At 38.4% G+C, this 20,857-nt stretch overlaps 1 protein-coding gene across 8 annotated transcripts in view; it reads left to right on the forward strand.

Annotated features, from left to right (window-relative positions):
• Positions 1-20,857, forward strand: part of TCF4 (transcription factor 4) — a 523,378-nt gene that overhangs the window by 288,838 nt on the left and 213,683 nt on the right. For all 8 annotated transcript variants that reach the window (XM_077282414.1, XM_077282423.1, XM_077282432.1 and 5 more), the window contains 2 exons: positions 9,820-9,949; positions 13,419-13,468. In XM_077282414.1, the coding sequence (XP_077138529.1) occupies positions 9,820-9,949; positions 13,419-13,468 (180 nt within the window). The remainder of the gene's footprint in view (positions 1-9,819; positions 9,950-13,418; positions 13,469-20,857) is intronic.

The following is a 20,857-nucleotide window of genomic DNA, read 5'->3' on the forward strand; positions in this document are numbered from 1 at the left end:
GTAAAAAGTTTACCTTTGGTCACAGAGGCGTCGGTTGATGAGAGAGTACTACTCCCTTCAGCCTACACCTGCTGCTGCTAATAAAAGCAAGAGCAGGCGCCGCTGATGGTAACCTCCGGTCACAGCTGCTGGCAGCGTGGGAACCGTAGCTCTCTGACCGGTAGTAATAATCGTACCGCTGATCACAGTCAGTGTTTGCCGCACTGTCATGACAGCATGGCAAACAATAGAGGTTCGGACCTCCCATTCATCTGAATGGGGTTAGGGTTCAGGTTTGCGTACTGTTCTGGTACCCGAACCAAACTTTTTTTAACTGTTGGGCCTACCCTGCAAGACCCGAACATCTACAGGATCCCCCATCATTAGCCGGAAGGCCGCCATACACTTTAGACTGTAGGCTAATCATGAAGATATTCGGCCAAATTTTATCTAATGTGTACGGGGGCTTACCTGATTATTTGGATGTAATGATAATTGTCATTTTAGAGGGCGCTTGGACTTACTGCTGAGAGAGGGGCAGAGAGAGCTGCCGTACAGGACAAAGCGTTTTATGTTCTCTTTTACAGAGTTTTATCTCACACTAAAAGCTAATAGATGTAGTCTGTAAAGAAAAAATCTTCAATGGAACGAGCATATTTTAAGAATTAAAAAAGGAAAATCTTCTTTAAAAGCCACTTAAACAAAATCTCTGATCTATAAAGAGAAGAGTCTACAAGTGATAAAAGACTTTGTCTGATTTGCATATATATTTAAATGTAATGTCCTTGTAAAACATACGCCTGGCCGTGTCCACCGCTCCGCCAAGGCATTAGCGGGAGGGGAAATAGACGGTGGTGATATTATGGAAGATTTCTCTGTACAGTAGATCAGGTTCTCTATTATCAGCGGATTGCTGGAGGAGAAGCAGTCTTCCCTGAGTCTTCCCGAGTTGTCACCACTTGGCTAACTACCAAATCTCTACCTTATTAGTTGTCAGGTGGAGCAGTGACAGCCACAGGCCTGTGGATGATTACAGCCTTCTCTGCACAGCGCTGCGAAGATGTGACATCAGACTGTAATTTCCAGGAGCAAAGGGAGAAATCTGTTGTGTGAGCGAAACGTCAATCGTCTGAGCATCACAATCAGCTACATGTTAAATAGATCTATAGATAGATAGTGGATAGATAATTGATAGATGATTGATAGATAGATGATAGATAATATATAGATAGATAATAGATAGATGATTGATAGATAGATAGATAGATAATAGATCAATAGATAATAGATAGATAATAGATAGATGATTGATAGATAGATAATAGATAGATCGATAGATAGATAATAAATAGATCTATAGATAGTAGATAGATAATAGATAGATAATTGATAGATAATAGATAGATAATTGATAGATGGTTGATAGATAATAGATAGATAATAGATAGATAATAAATAGATAATAGATAGATAAATAAATAGATAGACAGAGAATAGATAGTGATGAGCAAATATACTTGTTACTCGAGATTTCTTGAGCATGCTCCGGTGACCTCCGAATATTTTTTGTTCCTGGGTCCAAAGTGTGTTTTCCTAACCCGTTATGCCTAAAACAAATAGAAAATAGCTGTTGTTCCACAAAAACTTTGCTTCTGTGATCAGGAGGACAATGAAGACTACTCAGTATTGAATACGAATGGAGAATTTCCCCCAAAACAGACAAATTTCAAAATGTTATTGTCCCATTCACAGAAGCAAAGTTTTTGTGGAACAATAGCTATTTTCTATTTGTTTTAGGCATAACGGGTTAGGAAAACACACTTAGGACCCAGGAACAAAAAATATATAAAAATTAGCTATAGTGTAATTTCTAGTGATGAGCGAGTGTACTCGTTTTTTGGGTTTTCTAGAGCACGCTCGGGTGGTCTCCGAACATTTATGACTGCTCGGAGATTTAGTTTTCCTTGCCGCAGCTGAATGATTTACAGCTATTAGCCAGCTTGATTACATGTGGGGATTCCCTAGCAACCAGGCAACCCCCACATGTACTCAGCCTGGCTAATAGCTGTGTCAACAAAAACTAAATCTCCGAGCTGTTACAAATACTCGGAGGTCACCCGAGCGAGTATACTCGCTCATCACTAGTAATTTCCTTTTTTTGACACAATATATACGACATTTTTCTGCCCTGTGGTCATAAAATCAAAGTTTGTGCTGAATGAAGTCGTTTTTCCATAGTCTTTAAACATAAGCAGCTGAAATATTACACTTGGAAGCCAGGAGCAAAAATTGTGTTACATAGTGTAATAGATAGATATATACTGTAGATAGATAGATAGATAGATAGATAGATAGATAGATAGATAGATAATAGATATATAATAGATAGATGATTGATAGATAATAGATAGATGATAGATATAACAGATAATAGATAGATGATTGATTGATAGATGGAAAACTAGATGTGTAGACAGACAGTATTTTGTATATTTTGGACTGTAGATCCTATATATTACATGTTCTGCCTATAATGTAACTATTTCCATATTTGTTGGGGGTTTTATCATTTCTGTGGTATGTTTGTTTATTTTCTTTCTTTATCCGGGGCCAGCAGCACTTGGTTTCCCCGATCTCACGGTGCGGAGAGACGCTCGTTATTCTGACATTCGTGTTACTACTATTTGCAGTCTATAAACCGATGTTAAACCTGCAGTAAAGTTGTATTCCAGGTTGTGTTTGGCTCCCGCCGGTCTTTATATATGAGACCCCTGACCCGTTAAACCCCTGTAAGTCTAATGTACACACAGGTCAGATTTTTCTCTATGATTATCATAGTAGTTGGAAGTCAGTGCAATTTAAAGGGCCAGTACGCCTTAAGAGAATTTACAGGAAACGTTAAAGATACAACTTCTTTGGGTATTTTTTTTACTACAAATATGGCCCTAATCTGTTATTAAATCCGCAGTCCTTAATAAATCTATGGTTTGGGGTCTATATTATGGATCCCATGTGATTCATTTAAATTGTTCTATGCTGTGTTTGGCCTCCAGGGGTCTCACTTCTTATATATTAGTACATCTGTAATATTACAACTTGTTGGTTGTAGGTCATCAGACTGAGACACCATGCAGCATAATGTTCAGTACCAACTACTAGGGGTGAAAGCATCAGAAAAAAGAATCTCTGTTTGGATATGGTGATCATCTTTCCCCCTATTTGGGACCCATAGGAGTGATCATTATCCATCAGACACTTATAGGGCTGCCACTAGGAATTTCGGGGCCCCGTACTGGTAATATTTTCAGGGCCCCCTTGAAACTTCGCCCAGGCTCCACCCTAGCTCCCATCACCAGATCACATACATAGCCAGCAGCTTGTGTTTTGGCCAAAAGATTTTTTAATTCGCCACCATGACAAGGTAGACTCTTTTGGCCGGGCTCTACTCTACTGTAAATTATTAAACATTTGTTAAAATATCCAATACACTTTTAGGTATATTTTTATTTATTTAGAAATTTATAAAATGACCAATAATATCACATACAAAGGACAAATACAACCGTACCATAACCGAATCACATATTACCACCCCATGGTGACCAATATTGCCACATACAAGGAACAAATACCACCGCACCATAGCTGGACCACATATTACCACCACAGTGACGGAATAATAGCATGTACAAGGAAAAAATACCGCCACACCATGACCAGATCACATATTACCACCACATAGTGACCAAATACTACAATACTGATCATTAATATAAAATCACAATAATAATGCCATTATACACAGGAGATCTGTACTTAGTATACAGTGCCCGTATACAGGTAATACAGAGATCATCTGTGACATTATACGCGGGAGCTCTGTATATAGTGTCAGTGTACAGGTAACACAGGGATCCCCAGTGACATTATACACTGGAGCTCTGTATATAGTGTACAGTGTACAGGTAATACAGTGATCACCAGTGACATTATACACAGGAGCCCTGTATATAGCATACAGTATATAGTGTAAGCGTACAGTCTAGAGACTCACCGATGACTTCTCTAGTTGAAGTCCTTCATCTTTGCTTTTCTTCTTCATCCAGTTCATACCACCATCACTACTTCCAGCCAGGGCTCATCTCTGCAGAAAATAACACAGTTATCTAGAGCACATTCCCCAATTTTTCCCCAACCTCTATACTACGCCAGATGAATAAAAAAGTGACTGTGTCGCCCTACACAGAAACAGGACCTTTCCCCCACACTGAAAACAGTATCCTCAAAAATAATATCCTTTATTTAGCCCTTACAGTAATATTATCCCACATTCTGGACCCCACATGTCCTCCCTTTCTGTGTCATGTCTCTCCATACCGCCCTCATATCTCCATATTGCCCCCATAGTCATCCATAATAGTATAATGCATACCATAGTAGTATAATGCAGCCCCATAGGAGTATAATGCACCCCCATAGTAGTATAATGCACCCCCATAGCAGTGTAATTTTTCTCCCATAGTGTATAATGCAGCCCCATAGGAGTATAATGCACCCCATAGTATAATGCACCCCATAGCAGTATAATGCTCCCCATAGTATAATGCAGTCTCATAGTAGTATAGTTCACCCCCATAGTATAATGCATCCCCATAGCAGTATAATGCACCCCATAGTATAATGCAGTCTCATAGCAGTATAATGCAGTGCCATAGCAGTATAATGCACCCCCATAGTATAATGCACCCTATAGTATAATGCACCGCATATTATAATGCATCCCATAGCAGTATAATGCATGCCATAGTAGTATAATGCACCCCATAGTAGTATAATCCACCCCATAATATAATATACCCCCATAGTATAATGCACCACAATAGCATTATAGTGCATCACATAGTATTATAATGAACCCCCATAGTATAATACACACCCATAGTAGTATAATTCACCCCATAGTAGTATAATGCACCCCCATAGTATAATGCACCTCATAATATAATTCACCCCACAGTGTATAATATGCCTCATATCATGGTTTTACAAAAAATAAAAAAAGTTTCTCCTTACCTGGCCGAGATCCAGTGATGTCCTCCGCACGATACAGCTGAGGTGCGGACCTTCGTTCCGGCGTATCACAGTGATGTCATACGCTGTCGACATACCCGCTGACATCAGCTGCCAGCCTGTGATTGGCTGCTAGCCTGTGATTCCTCCCGCACAGCAAAAGATTCTAACTGCCCGTACGTCTGAGCACGCACAGGAAGTTACTGAGCTGGCAGAATCCTGCCGCTAGGGCCCGCTGAGCAGAGCAGAGGTGGCCCACTATGGGCCCCCTCTGCTCATCGGGCCCCATATGCCAGTAAGGGTAGTAATGCCCTCATGGTGGCCCTGGACACTTATAATAATCATGAAAGGTGAAAATCATCAGATTAGCCCACTATAATCTGAGCATTTGCAGGTGCGATCAGTTAGGATCGACTCCAGAGATTTGTTTGCTGCTCATTTTCCCTGCAGCAGCCACTACAGGTGAAATGTAGTATTACAGCCTGGTCATTCAGATCGCTGAACTACCAAGCCATGAGATAGAAAGCCCTTTTTAGGATCTTTATACTTTTCTCCTAATAATATATATATATATAACGATTTATACTTTTGTTGTGAAGTTGAAATGTTTTACTTATTTTTATAAGAATAACCTGTATAGTTAGATGTTTAAAAGGTTGGTAAAAGCACAATAATGGGTGTCAAAACATCACATCACCTGTTATTGAAGTAACTGAGGTGCGCTGCAGTTCCCAACACAACCTGGTGACAGGAGGAGCACTGTTTATTTTAGGACATGAAAATTATTCTTATTTTTTTATCTTAAAAAACTATACAATTTTTCAAAAAATTGGGAAAATCTTGTGGTTTCCGTTTTTTTCATCAACGGGGACCCTCCACCTTCTCACCACGATGTTTTAGTTCCCTGTGTAAATCGATAAGTATCAATACAAAATCATTAAAAGAAAGCAGATGATTGTGAGATGTAGCTGAGCTGAGATTGTAACCTGCCCTCACTCATCTGCTGTGTGTGGTCTATGATGTACTGCATTCTCCTCACTCAGAGATTCCTCGGGAGACCAGAAATGATCCAGTGACAAACTCATCTCCGCTACGTATCATGGAACAAATAACTGAGATAACCAGAAATGAAATCAATGACAAATCTATCGGGGTGTAAAGCTTTAGGATGAGATGCGGTGCCCCCTAGTGGATATTAGATGGATTCATTTAAAAAAAATGTAACTTACAGTCTCTCTCCTCCCATCCTATCTGATATCAGGCTTTCTAATGGAATATTCTAATGTTAGATGATGGCGACCTCTGCATGAGACTGTTAGAGGTTATTATCAGGCATCCTGTGCATTATTATTATGGGACACAAAGCAACTGATGGACACAATGTGTAACGTCACTATTCTCATACACTACGATATAGAAAACTGCTATTACTTTATATATCGCCCCAAGAAACTTCTGTATGACACAAGAGAGATCCATAGGTGAGAGGAGGATGGATACACACAGATAGATAAGAGATAGATAATAGATAGATAGATAATAGATAGATAATAGATTATAGATAATAGATAGATGATAGATAGATAATATATAATTATATAGATAATAGATAGATAATAGATAGATAGATAATAGACAGATAGATAATAGATAGAAAGATGATATATAGATAATAGACAGATAGATAATAGATAGAAAGATAATAGACAGATAGATAATAGATAGATAGATAGATAGATAGATACATAATAGATAGATAGATAATAGATAGATAATAGATAGATAATAGATAGATACATAATAGACAGATATATAGATAGATAATAGATAGATAATAGATAGATAGATAGATAGATAATAGATAGATAATATATAGATAATAGATAGATAGATGATAGACAGATAGATAATAGATAGATAATAGATAGATAGATGATAGATAGATACATAATAAATAGATAATATATAGATAATAGATAGATAATAGATAGATACATAATAGACAGATAGATAGATAGATAGATAATAGATAGATAATAGATAGATAGATGATAGACAGATGAAAAATTAGCAATGCTCCAATCAGATAAGAAAATAGGACTTTTATTAGCCCATGCGACAACTTTCTGGTCCCATCACAGAACGTTTCTCAAGCCAATGCTCTAATAAAAAGTCCGTTATTTTCTCCTCTCTGATTGGAGCGCTGCTGATGTTTCTTCATAGATCATATTGGACCAGACACTGTGTGTCCAAATAGCCATGTGCCCAGAGTGTAGTGTTTTGGTCCTGCTTCATTTTTACTCTCTATAGATAGATATTAGAACATTGAAGAGCGCACTATATATTGAAGCCTATCGGTGGGTGCACGGCCTCAATGGCAAATGATCTGTTATTTGCAAAAACATAAAGCAGAAATAGCAGGCAACATTCCAATATTTACCAAACAACAAAGTGGACTTGGTTTATCCCTTATTGTGTGACCCCGCCACATGGGCTGAATAAAGTCCACTGTGGTGTTTGGTAAATATTGGAGTGCTGCCGGCATTTACTCCTATAGATATACAGAGCCCGCATGTCTTCAGGTTTCTGGTGTCACGCTCCTCATTTGGTCTTCAGTGTAAGAACTCCTGGTGCCATCTTTAGCATCTCTTTATTATGGAGCAGTGCCGCCATAGCTGATCACCCCGGAGCACCTCTGTAGGACCGAGCTTTGCTGCCGCCATACTGGCTCTGTGCACATGACTGAGGCTTTAGACCTGCAGTCCTATGTAAGAAGTCTTACAGACAGGAGTCTACAGATGAGTAGTGAGCCCAGTCCTGCGGTGTCACCAGTCTGCAAACTTCTAGAAGCCGCCGCCCCCCCCCCCCCCCCCCCGATTTCCATCTCCCGGCTCATATTTGACCGCCTGCTCCCGGCAGAAGACTCGCCACTTTGTTGAGCTATTTAGAAATTAAAAAAAAAAAAAAAAGACTGACTTAATTTAAGACAAGGGCTCTTTGTTGTAGCGGCTGAGCGGCTTGTGAATTTTTTCAGTTCTCAGTGGGTTAACGGCGGTACAGGAGCACAGTCATAATTGGGCCATTTAGAGTATTTTGCATGTGAATAGTGCGTTAGTGAAGCATTACTAAGTCTGTTGTGAGTGACACGGTGATTAGAATTTAGATTAGGCAAAACACATTCTGTACTTTATCAAGTACAGTAATTAGTTCAGTCGGTAAAAGTTGATTACAAGTAAAGATAAAGTTAGATTTTTTTTTTTCTTTCCGCTACTTAATTTTAAATTTTCCTTTTTTTTTTTTTTTTTTTTTTTAAATGATAAATTTGCTCTTAATATAAATGAAGGGATTTGCACCTGCTCCAGCCCATGTGAGAACAATTACAAGTCCAATGTATTCAGTGCTAGGTGTAATCAAGGGACTTGTGTATTATGGGTAAGTTACATCCTAGTTTAGAGTCAATTCATCATTAACTTTATCTTATTAACCTTATTGCCGCCTCGTTCCTTCGCAATTTTTCTTTTTCTCCTACTTGAAATTTCACCAGAAAAGACGCTTCTTCCTCAACTTCCTTTCCACTAACAAACTATGTTCATCAGCTCGAAACCATCGTTCTAGTGGGATAATAGGAGATGATTCAATTTAGGAAAAACTGTAAAAAAAAAAAAAAAATTGCACCAACCCACAACTAATCATAATAAAGATTTTTGTAACTTTTTATGTTTTATTCTACTACATTTCACTGTTTTTTATTTATTTATTATATTGTATTTTTGTATCCTTTTATTTGCTATTATATTTATTAATTGTATTATTATTGTATTATTATTATGACTATTATTATTATACTTTTATTATTATTGTATTTTTGTACTATTACTGTCATTATTATTTTATTAGAATATTTATTATTTTATATTATTATTATTATTTGTTTTATAATGATTGTATTCATTATTTTATACTTTTATTTAGTATTATTATCATTTTATTTATTATTCTTTGTATTGTTATTATAAGACATACTGATAGGGAATTTAGATTGTGAGCCCCATTGGGGACAGCGATGATACTGTGTGCAACCTGTAAGGCCCTGCGGAATATGTTAGCGCTATATAAAAATAAAGATTATTATTATTTTATTTATTGTATTATTATTATTATCAACATCATGTTTTTATTTATTTTTAGTATTATTATTATTAATATTATTATTAACTGTATAAATTTGACACAATTTGTTTTTTATTTTATTCATTATTCAAATTTATTATTTTTATTCTTGTATTTTTTATTATTTTCCATTATTTTTTTTATTATTATAATTAATACTTTTAGTTCATTTTAATTGATGTTCTCTTTTTATTTTCAAGTTTTTTTTTTTTATTTTACGTTCTGACAATTTTTGTCCAAAATGAAAATCAAGAAACATGATGGCAAAATAAAGAACAAGAAAAAAAAAACCCATCAGTGTCTGCTGTGCCATGGACTATCATGTTGTTGGCATGTTGCCTTTTTTGTGTTTTCTGTGCCTTTAAAGCGAGCACAGAACGGCTGATGAATAAGGTGATTGTATGTCTCCGGCTCTCGGTAGTCCAGCCAATGCCGGACCTGGTGTTCCCGGATCGCCGCCATCTAGGAGTGCTACATAATATACATAGATTGCATTTTGGGGTTTATGTTGTTTTTTATGCTTTTGCTATGTGTTAACAATAGAGGACATGTTGGCCTTTGAATAAACATGGATGCTTTATTTTCATGTGTCGTTTCTAGCAAAGCCTGCTTGGAGGTGACATGGACATTGGGCATTCAGGAGCGCTCTCACCCACAAAGCCTGGCTCTCAGTACTATCATTATTCAAGCAATAACTCCAGGAGGAGGCCTTTTCACAGCAGCTCAATGGGTGAGTATTATCTTTATTTTCTGCCTGGTAATAGTATCCAGTTACACTCTCAGATAAACCTTGTACCCCACAGAGACACACACGATAACAAGAGCCTTCGGATATTTCGCAGTTACCCAGCGGCTCAGCTTGTATTGGCTCAGCACTTATTATAAACTAGTGCGCAGAGTACACGGGAAGGACGGTACGCCGTGACATCACCGCCGCACCGTGCAGAAGGACTGGAAAGAGCCAGCTAGAATTATGGCGTCTTTTTAGCCTGGAAAAAAAAATCCTAAAAAAATAACGATTAATACCAAAGACTAAAAACAACTCAAAAACATAATGAAATTTAATATGTTACAAGTCCTAACGCCAGGCTATAGAGAGAAGTTTATCACAAAATAGATAACAAAAATCAAAATATACATAGGTATATAAGTGTGTGTATATATATATATATATATATATATATATATATATATATATATATATATATATATATATACATATATATATGTATATATATATATATATATGTATATACATATGGTATATATATTATATATATATGTGTATATATTGTATAGGTGTGTATATATATATAGATATATACATTTATGTATATATCAATTAATATATTTTCATCTATCTATGTATATATATATACTATATATATATATATATATATATATATATATATATATATATATATATATATATATATATATAAATATTTTTTTTTTTTTTTATTATTATTATTTATTTATTTTACAAAACATTTTTTTTTTTTTTACAAATTCCACTTAACAATATAGAATGGTGACATAAAACCTAATTAACATTCCTTAAAAAGTATTACGGTAATAAATATTATTAAAAATTGCATAAAAAGTATTAATAAATAAAAAAATGAATATATATGTATATATATGTATATATATATATATATATATCTATATATATATATAATATATATAATATATATATGACATATTTACATGATGTTAGAGGTGTAGGATTTGGTACATTGTGAGTGACACACTTGGCATTTGATACATACTGATACTGGTTTAAAGATTATTATTTGTTATCCTTTTCTTTTCCCTCCCATGTGCTGACTTATATATATAAGTCCCTTATAAGTAACACAGTGCAGCTTGTCTTTATTTATTTTTAGGGTTACATCATCTCGTAAGATAGCCATTGTAAATGGATTGAATTAAAAGTAATGAAAATCATAATAGTAAACAAGCAAATAGTTACCAGTATCTTGCTAAGTGCTAGATTGACATTATTAAAATGGTTCTCAATAAAAAGTAAAAAGAAAAGTAAAAATAAATAGAAATAGATATATATAGTGGGTACGGAAAGTATTCAGAGCCTTTTAAATGTTTCACTCTTTCATTGCAGCCATTTGATAAATTCAAAAAAGTCCATTGTTTTCTCATTAATGTACACTCTGCACCCCATCCTGACTGAAAAAACAGAAATGTAGAAATTCTTGCAAATTTATTAAAAAAGAAACACTGAAATATCACATGGTCATAAGTATTCAGACCCTTTGCTCAGTATTGACTAGAAGCCCATTTTGAGCTAGTACAGCCATGAGTCTTCTTGGGAATGATGCAACAAGTTTTTCACACCTGGATTATGGGGGATCCTCTCGCATTCTTCCTTGCAGATCCTCTCCAGTTCCGTCAGGTTGCATGGAGAACGTTGGTGGATGCCATTTACAGGTCTCTCTAGAGATTCTCAATTGGGTTTAGATCAGGGCTCTGGCTGGGCAGTCAAGAATGGTCACAGAGTTGTTCTGCAGCCACTCCTTTGTTATTTTAGCTTTGTGCTTAGGGTCATTGTCTTGTTGGAAGGTGAACCTTCGGCCAAGTCTCAGGTCCAGAGCACTCTGGAAGAGGTTTTCATCCAGGATATCTCTGTACTTGGCCGCATTCATGTTTCCTTCAATGACAACCAGTCGCCCTGTCCCTGTAGCTGAAAAACACCCCCATAGCATGATGCTGCCACCACCATGTTTCACTGTTGGGATTATATTGGGCAGGTGATGAGCAGTGCCTGGTTTTCTCCACACATTCCGCTTAGAATTATCACCAAAAAGGTCTATCTTCGTCTCATCAGACCAGAGGATCTTATTTCTCATAGTCTGGGAGTCCTTCATGTGTTTTTAGCAAACTCTATGAGGGCTTTCATATGTCTTGCACTGAGGAGAGGCTTCCGTTGGGCCACTCTGCCATAAAGGCATGATGGTGGAGGGCTGCAGTGATAGTTGACTTTGTGGAACTTTCTCCCATCTCCCTACAGCATCTCTGGAGCTCAGCCACAATGATCTTGGGGTTCTTCTTTACCGCTCTCACGAAGGCTCTTCTCCCACGATTGCTCAGTTTGGTTGCACAGCCAGGTCTAGGAAGACTTCTGGTGGTCCCAAACTTCTTCCATTTAAGGATTATGGAGGCCACTGTGCTCTTGGGAACCTTGAGTACTGCAGAAATTCTTTTGGTAACCTTGGCCAGATCTGTGCCTTGCCACAACTCTGTCTCTGAGCTCCTTGGCCAGTTCCTTTGACCTCATGATTCTCATTTGGTCTGACATGCACTGTGAGCTGTGAGGTCTTATATAGACAGGTGTGTGCCTTTCCAAATCAAGTCCTATCAGTTTAATTAAACACAGCTGGACTCCAATGAAGGAGTAGAACCATCTCAAGGAGGATCACGAGGAAATGGAGAGCATGTGACTTAAATATGAGTGTCTGAGCAAAGGGTCTGAATACTTATGACCATGTAATATTTAATTTATTTTTTTAAAATAAATTAGCAAAAATGTCTACACTTCTGTTTTTTTTCCAGTCAAGATGGGGTGCAGAGTTTACATTAATGAGAAAAAAAATTGACTTTTTTGAATTTACCAAATGGCTGCAATGAAACAAAGAGTGAAACATTTAAAGGGGTCTGAAACTTTCCGTACCCACTGTATATTGGAACCCCATTCTGCTGAGTTCTTTATAAGATATCTCACAGAGTTCTCACCAAGTTGATTTTTTTTATAGAATTATATGGTTGTCAGAATTAATATTCTGTAAATAATAAGCTAAAAATATAATTGATTCTTTAACTCCTTCATAAACAAGCTGCTTTGTGCTGATGATTACACAAATAAAGATGTTATTAGTGATGAGCGAGCGCACCTGCATAAGGAGTTATCTGAGCATGCTCGGGCGCTAACCGAGTGTCTTCGGCGTGCTTGAAAAATATGTTTGAGTCCCTGCGGCTGCACGTCTCGCGGCTGTTCGACAGTCACAACACATGGGGGAATCCCTGCATGTGTTACAGCATGGTGCTGAAGTCACTCGATTAGCGCCTGAGCAATGCTCAATAACTCCTTATCCAGGTGCGCTCGCTCATCACTAGGTGTTATTGTCTTATAATGCTCCGTGTATTATTGTATATTAAATCACTTCTACTTCTCTCTCTCATAGAGGTACAAGCAAAGAAAGTTAGAAAAGTGCCCCCAGGTTTACCCTCCTCAGTGAGTACTCCATATATTAAGTTACTTTACTTGCGGACATTATTTCTGGTTGACCTTAAAGTGGTTCTCTGCCGTGGACAATTCTTTTAGAAACAGTGACTTAATGATAAACTGAGCAAAAATGCGTCCTCCTGCTGAGACATCAGATAGTCAGTGTACAGGAAAACCTGGAAGTGATCAGGTTCCCTGCGCTGCCTCCACAGGGGAAACTGGGCATTACACTCTGTCCACTAATATCAATAGGATGTCTATGTAACGTAGGACAGGACAGGTCCTCCAGAGGGAAAGATATATCCTGTGATTGCTCTCTTCTCTGGCAAAGAGATGAGGCCCCCCTGTCACACCTCTTCTGATCTTGTCTCTTGATATGCCTCCGTAAGTTGCTTGAAGATGGTGGACTGTCCCTTTAAATATTAATTTTGAATTTATACTGTATCATGTATAAGGGCCTTGAGATGCGTCGTGTTAAAAATTGCAGCTTTATTGATTGTTGAAAATGGATTTTTGGGAGATTCGAGCCTCATGTGAGTGATGTTAGCACCAAGGTATAAAATATCACAACCGAGAACATTTCCTAAAATGATACATAAGTCCTTATCTGTGTTTTAAGGTCCATAATTCTGCGCTGAATAGTAGCACGGTCAAAGCTTCAGTTTCCTGATACTGAGCTCCAAGTCTCTTCACTTAGTCATCGTTACATTTTGACCACCTGTAGTCGCCACTAGAGGGAGCTTATTGCAACATTTTTTACTGCCCCTTGTAAAAATGTATGTGCACAGCTCCTTCTAGTGGTGACTGTATGAAGTTACGCCATTGTGTACATCACGTACATTACATTATCTTGTACTGACCCCAAGCTACATTCTCCTGAGCTGAATTCACAATTTTGCTGGTGATTATTAGAAACAGTCAAAAAGCTTCTTTATAGACCCTCGCCTGCTTACTGAGCTCCTTAATTCTAGTCTGGGGGGGTTGTTTATTCTACATCATTGTTATAAACTGCATGGAGTAAAGATAGACATCAGTAGAGCAGGTTTTGTAAGGTGAAGTTACTTGTTCAGTGTCTGCACAGGACTTGCTTCAGTGGTGGGAATTTACAGAAAGTGCAGTAGAGTAATATTGTAAAAATACTACGTGTTCCTCTGCATTACCTGCACTCAACTAAACTGAGGATGTTTGTAAAACAAGTTTCTTCACAGTTTCTAATCCTAACCAGCAGAATAGTGAGTGCAGCTCTGGAGTATAATACAGGATGTAACTTAGGATCAGTAATGTAATGTATGTACACAGTGACTGCACCAGCAGAATAGTGAGTGCAGCTCTGGGGTATAATACAGGATGTTACTCAGGATCAGTAATGTAATGTATGTACACAGTGACTGCACCAGCAGAATAGCGAGTGCAGCTCTGCAGTATAATACAGGATGTAACTCAGGATCAGTAATGCATGTACACAGTGACTGCACCAGCAGAATAGTGAGTGCAGCTCTGGGGTATAATACAGGATGTTACTCAGGATCAGTAATATATTGTATGTACACAGTGACTGCACCAGCAGAATAGCGAGTGCAGCTCTGGAGTATAATACAGGATGTAACTCAGGATCAGTAATGTAATGCATGTACACAGTGACTGCACCAGCAGAATAGTGAGTGCAGCTCTGGGGTATAATACGGGATGTAACTCAGGATCAGTAATGTAATGCATGTACACAGTGACTGCACCAGCAGAATAGTGAGTGCAGCTCTGGGGTATAATACAGGATGTTACTCAGGATCAGTAATGTATTGTATGTACACAGTGACTGCACCAGCAGAATAGCGAGTGCAGCTCTGGAGTATAATACAGGATGTAACTCAGGATCAGTAATGTAATGCATGTACACAGTGACTGCACCAGCAGAATAGTGAGTGCAGCTCTGGGGTATAATACAGGATGTAACTCAGGATCAGTAATGTAATGCATGTACACAGTGACTGCACCAGCAGAATAGTGAGTGCAGCTCTGGAGTATAATACAGGATGTAACTTAGGATCAGTAATGTAATGTATGTACACAGTGACTGCACCAGCAGACTAGTGAGTGCAGCTCTGGGGTATAATACAGGATGTAACTCAGGATCAGTAATGTAATGTATGTACACAGTGACTGCACCAGCAGAATAGTGAGTGCAGCTCTGGGGTATAATACAGGATGTAACTCAGGATCAGTAATGTAATGTATGTACACAGTGACTGCACCAGCAGAATAGTGAGTGCAGCTCTGGAGTATAATACAGGATGTAACTCAGGATCAGTAATGTAATGTATGTACACAGTGACTGCACCAGCAGAATAGTGAGTGCAGCTCTGGGGTATAATACAGGATGTTACTCAGGATCAGTAATGTATTGTATGTACACAGTGACTGCACCAGCAGAATAGCGAGTGCAGCTCTGGAGTATAATACAGGATGTAACTCAGGATCAGTAATGTAATGCATGTACACAGTGACTGCACCAGCAGAATAGTGAGTGCAGCTCTGGGGTATAATACAGGATGTTACTCAGGATCAGTAATATATTGTATGTACACAGTGACTGCACCAGCAGAATAGCGAGTGCAGCTCTGGAGTATAATACAGGATGTAACTCAGGATCAGTAATGTAATGCATGTACACAGTGACTGCACCAGCAGACTAGTGAGTGCAGCTCTGGGGTATAATACAGGATGTTACTCAGGATCAGTAATGTAATGTATGTACACAGTGACTGCACCAGCAGAATAGTGAGTGCAGCTCTGGGGTATAATACAGGATGTAACTCAGGATCAGTAATGTAATGTATGTACACAGTGACTGCACCAGCAGAATAGTGAGTGCAGCTCTGGAGTATAATACAGGATGTAACTCAGGATCAGTAATGTAATGTATGTACACAGTGACTGCACCAGCAGAATAGTGAGTGCAGCTCTGGGGTATAATACAGGATGTAACTCAGCATCAGTAATGTAATGTATGTACACAGTGACTGCACCAGCAGAATAGTGAGTGCAGCTCTGGGGTATAATACAGGATGTTACTCAGGATCAGTAATGTAATGTATGTACACAGTGACTGCACCAGCAGAATAGTGAGTGCAGCTCTGGGGTATAATGCAGGATGTAACTCAGGATCAGTAATGTAATGTATGCACACAGTGACTGGACCAGAAGAATAGTGAGTGCAGCTCTGGGGTATAATACAGGATGTAACTGAGAATCAGTACAGGATCAGTAATGTAATGTATGTACACAGTGACTGCACCAGCAGAATAGTGAGTGCAGCTCTGGAGTATAATACAGAATGTAACTCAGGATCAGTAATGTAATGTATGTACACAGTGACTGCACCAGCAGAATAGTGAGTGCAGCTCTGGGGTATAATACAGGATGTAACTCAGGATCAGTAATGTAATGTATGTACACAGTGACTGCACCAGCAGAATAGTGAGTGCAGCTCTGGAGTATAATACAGGATGTAACTCAGGATCAGTAATGTATGTACACAGTGACTGCACCAGCAAGATAGTGAGTGCAGCTCTGGAGTATAATACAGGATGTAACTCAGGATCAGTAATGTAATGTATGTACACAGTGACTGCACCAGCAGAATAGTGAGTGCAGCTCTGGGGTATAATACAGGATGTAACTCAGGATCAGTAATGTAATGTATGTACACAGTGACTGCACCAGCAGAATAGTGAGTGCAGCTCTGGAGTATAATACAGGATGTAACTCAGGATCAGTAATGTAATGTATGTACACAGTGACTGCACCAGCAGAATAGTGAGTGCAGCTCTGGGGTATAATACAGGATGTTACTCAGGATCAGTAATGTATTGTATGTACACAGTGACTGCACCAGCAGAATAGCGAGTGCAGCTCTGGAGTATAATACAGGATGTAACTCAGGATCAGTAATGTAATGCATGTACACAGTGACTGCACCAGCAGAATAGTGAGTGCAGCTCTGGGGTATAATACAGGATGTTACTCAGGATCAGTAATATATTGTATGTACACAGTGACTGCACCAGCAGAATAGCGAGTGCAGCTCTGGAGTATAATACAGGATGTAACTCAGGATCAGTAATGTAATGCATGTACACAGTGACTGCACCAGCAGACTAGTGAGTGCAGCTCTGGGGTATAATACAGGATGTTACTCAGGATCAGTAATGTAATGTATGTACACAGTGACTGCACCAGCAGAATAGTGAGTGCAGCTCTGGGGTATAATACAGGATGTAACTCAGGATCAGTAATGTAATGTATGTACACAGTGACTGCACCAGCAGAATAGTGAGTGCAGCTCTGGAGTATAATACAGGATGTAACTCAGGATCAGTAATGTAATGTATGTACACAGTGACTGCACCAGCAGAATAGTGAGTGCAGCTCTGGGGTATAATACAGGATGTAACTCAGGATCAGTAATGTAATGTATGTACACAGTGACTGCACCAGCAGAATAGTGAGTGCAGCTCTGGGGTATAATACAGGATGTTACTCAGGATCAGTAATGTAATGTATGTACACAGTGACTGCACCAGCAGAATAGTGAGTGCAGCTCTGGGGTATAATGCAGGATGTAACTCAGGATCAGTAATGTAATGTATGCACACAGTGACTGGACCAGCAGAATAGTGAGTGCAGCTCTGGGGTATAATACAGGATGTAACTGAGAATCAGTACAGGATCAGTAATGTAATGTATGTACACAGTGACTGCACCAGCAGAATAGTGAGTGCAGCTCTGGAGTATAATACAGGATGTAACTCAGGATCAGTAATGTAATGTATGTACACAGTGACTGCACCAGCAGAATAGTGAGTGCAGCTCTGGGGTATAATACAGGATGTAACTCAGGATCAGTAATGTAATGTATGTACACAGTGACTGCACCAGCAGAATAGTGAGTGCAGCTCTGGGGTATAATACAGGATGTTACTCAGGATCAGTAATGTAATGTATGTACACAGTGACTGCACCAGCAGAATAGTGAGTGCAGCTCTGGGGTATAATGCAGGATGTAACTCAGGATCAGTAATGTAATGTATGCACACAGTGACTGGACCAGCAGAATAGTGAGTGCAGCTCTGGGGTATAATACAGGATGTAACTGAGAATCAGTACAGGATCAGTAATGTAATGTATGTACACAGTGACTGCACCAGCAGAATAGTGAGTGCAGCTCTGGAGTATAATACAGGATGTAACTCAGGATCAGTAATGTAATGTATGTACACAGTGACTGCACCAGCAGAATAGTGAGTGCAGCTCTGGGGTATAATACAGGATGTAACTCAGGATCAGTAATGTAATGTATGTACACAGTGACTGCACCAGCAGAATAGTGAGTGCAGCTCTGGAGTATAATACAGGATGTAACTCAGGATCAGTAATGTAATGTATGTATACAGTGACTGCACCAGCAAGATAGTGAGTGCAGCTCTGGGGTATAATACAGGATGTAACTCAGGATCAGTAATGTAATGTATGTACACAGTGACTGCTCCAGCAGAATAGTGAGTGCAGCTCTGGGGTATAATACAGGATGTAACACAGGATCAGTAATGTAATGTATGTACACAGTGACTGCACCAGCAAGATAGTGAGTGCAGCTCTGGAGTATAATACAGGATGTAACTCAGGATCAGTAATGTAATGTATGTACACAGTGACTGCACCAGCAGAATAGTGAGTGCAGCTCTGGGGTATAATACAGGATGTTACTCAGGATCAGTAATGTAATGTATGTACACAGTGACTGCACCAGCAGAATAGTGAGTGCAGCTCTGGGGTATAATGCAGGATGTAACTCAGGATCAGTAATGTAATGTATGCACACAGTGACTGGACCAGCAGAATAGTGAGTGCAGCTCTGGGGTATAATACAGGATGTAACTGAGAATCAGTACAGGATCAGTAATGTAATGTATGTACACAGTGACTGCACCAGCAGAATAGTGAGTGCAGCTCTGGAGTATAATACAGGAGGTAACGCAGGATCAGTAATATAATTGAAATACTTTTATTCTTTGCCAGTTTTTATAGTATAATTGCAATTTTTAATAAATTGTCTAATATACAAGATTGTCATAGCAGATGTGATGCCGTCACTTTCGGTTGTTATATTTACAATTCATGATATAATATGTGATATTATTTTTGGCTTGTGAACTTCATGATCATGTTCTTATATATTGGATTTGGTCACTTTGTTTTATTTTGTAGTCTTTAGCTTCATGCAGTCTTATGTGTAGCGGTATCTGACATCTGTGACCCCCTGTGATATTAAATCCTCCTCCCCAGTTTCCTTGTGATACATAAATGTCTGATTTCCATTACAATTAAAGACAATGGGACTGTTTTATTAACTGAGAGCAGTAGCAGGATCTTATAGCACCCACCGGTGGGGGATCGGCTGCACAGAGGGTCTGCGCATGCAGCAAGGACCATATAGGATCACCTTAGGAGACCTGTACTGTTATCTAATATTTGTTACACTGGAGTCGCTCACTTTGAAAAGCTTCTGTCCGGCTTTCGGAGGAATGAAGAGTAAAGCCGCTCTGAGTATGGAAGGGAAGAAACGCTAATATACTTGCGCTAAAATTATTTTCCCGCGGCTGCCATTCTCTGCTGCCATTCTTTCGGGAGGTGGAAATTAATCCAATAGCTAAGAAGTGCTGTAATGGACCCTGTTTTGGCAAGTCTGGTCCTCGGCTGTCAGATACAGCCTGAGACCCAGGAGAGAAGGCAGAAGTGGTTTATTACCGCCTCTGTCTTGGAGATCCCATGATCGTTGGTCTCTGCGCAGTATAGCGGAGCTGCTGGGTCCCTGCTGATCCCGATCTGCTCTGCTTGTTACTCCTCTCACTATAGGGATCTGTTTTCTCATGTAACTTGGGCATCCATGAATAAGAGGAAAAAATGAGAAACAAATCAAAAGAATATATATTCACCAGGGATCTTTTATGATTTATATAATTTTTTTTTTATATGTACAACACTGCAAAAAAAGTGATATGAAAAGGTATTAAAATAAAAAGTTTTGCACCATAAAAAGTACAAAACAATCTTATTTTATTTTTCTTCTAAAATGCAAATACATTCATATTTTTTATTTTTTTTAAAAACTATACCTAATAAGTGTCTACATGACCATAATAACCGGGAGATATTATTCAACAGGTTATTTGGTGTGAAACAGTGAACAATAAAAAACATAAACCTATTAAAAAAAAATATTTTTTTTTCTCCAAATTTGCATCCTCCCACAAAAAAAAAATTACATGAATTGCATGGTATCCCAAAACAGCAACAAAAAATAATACAATTTCTCCTGCATATAATTGTATGACAAAATCC

Source organism: Ranitomeya variabilis, chromosome 1, assembly GCF_051348905.1.
Source record: "Ranitomeya variabilis isolate aRanVar5 chromosome 1, aRanVar5.hap1, whole genome shotgun sequence".
NCBI classification, from domain to species: domain Eukaryota; kingdom Metazoa; phylum Chordata; class Amphibia; order Anura; family Dendrobatidae; genus Ranitomeya; species Ranitomeya variabilis.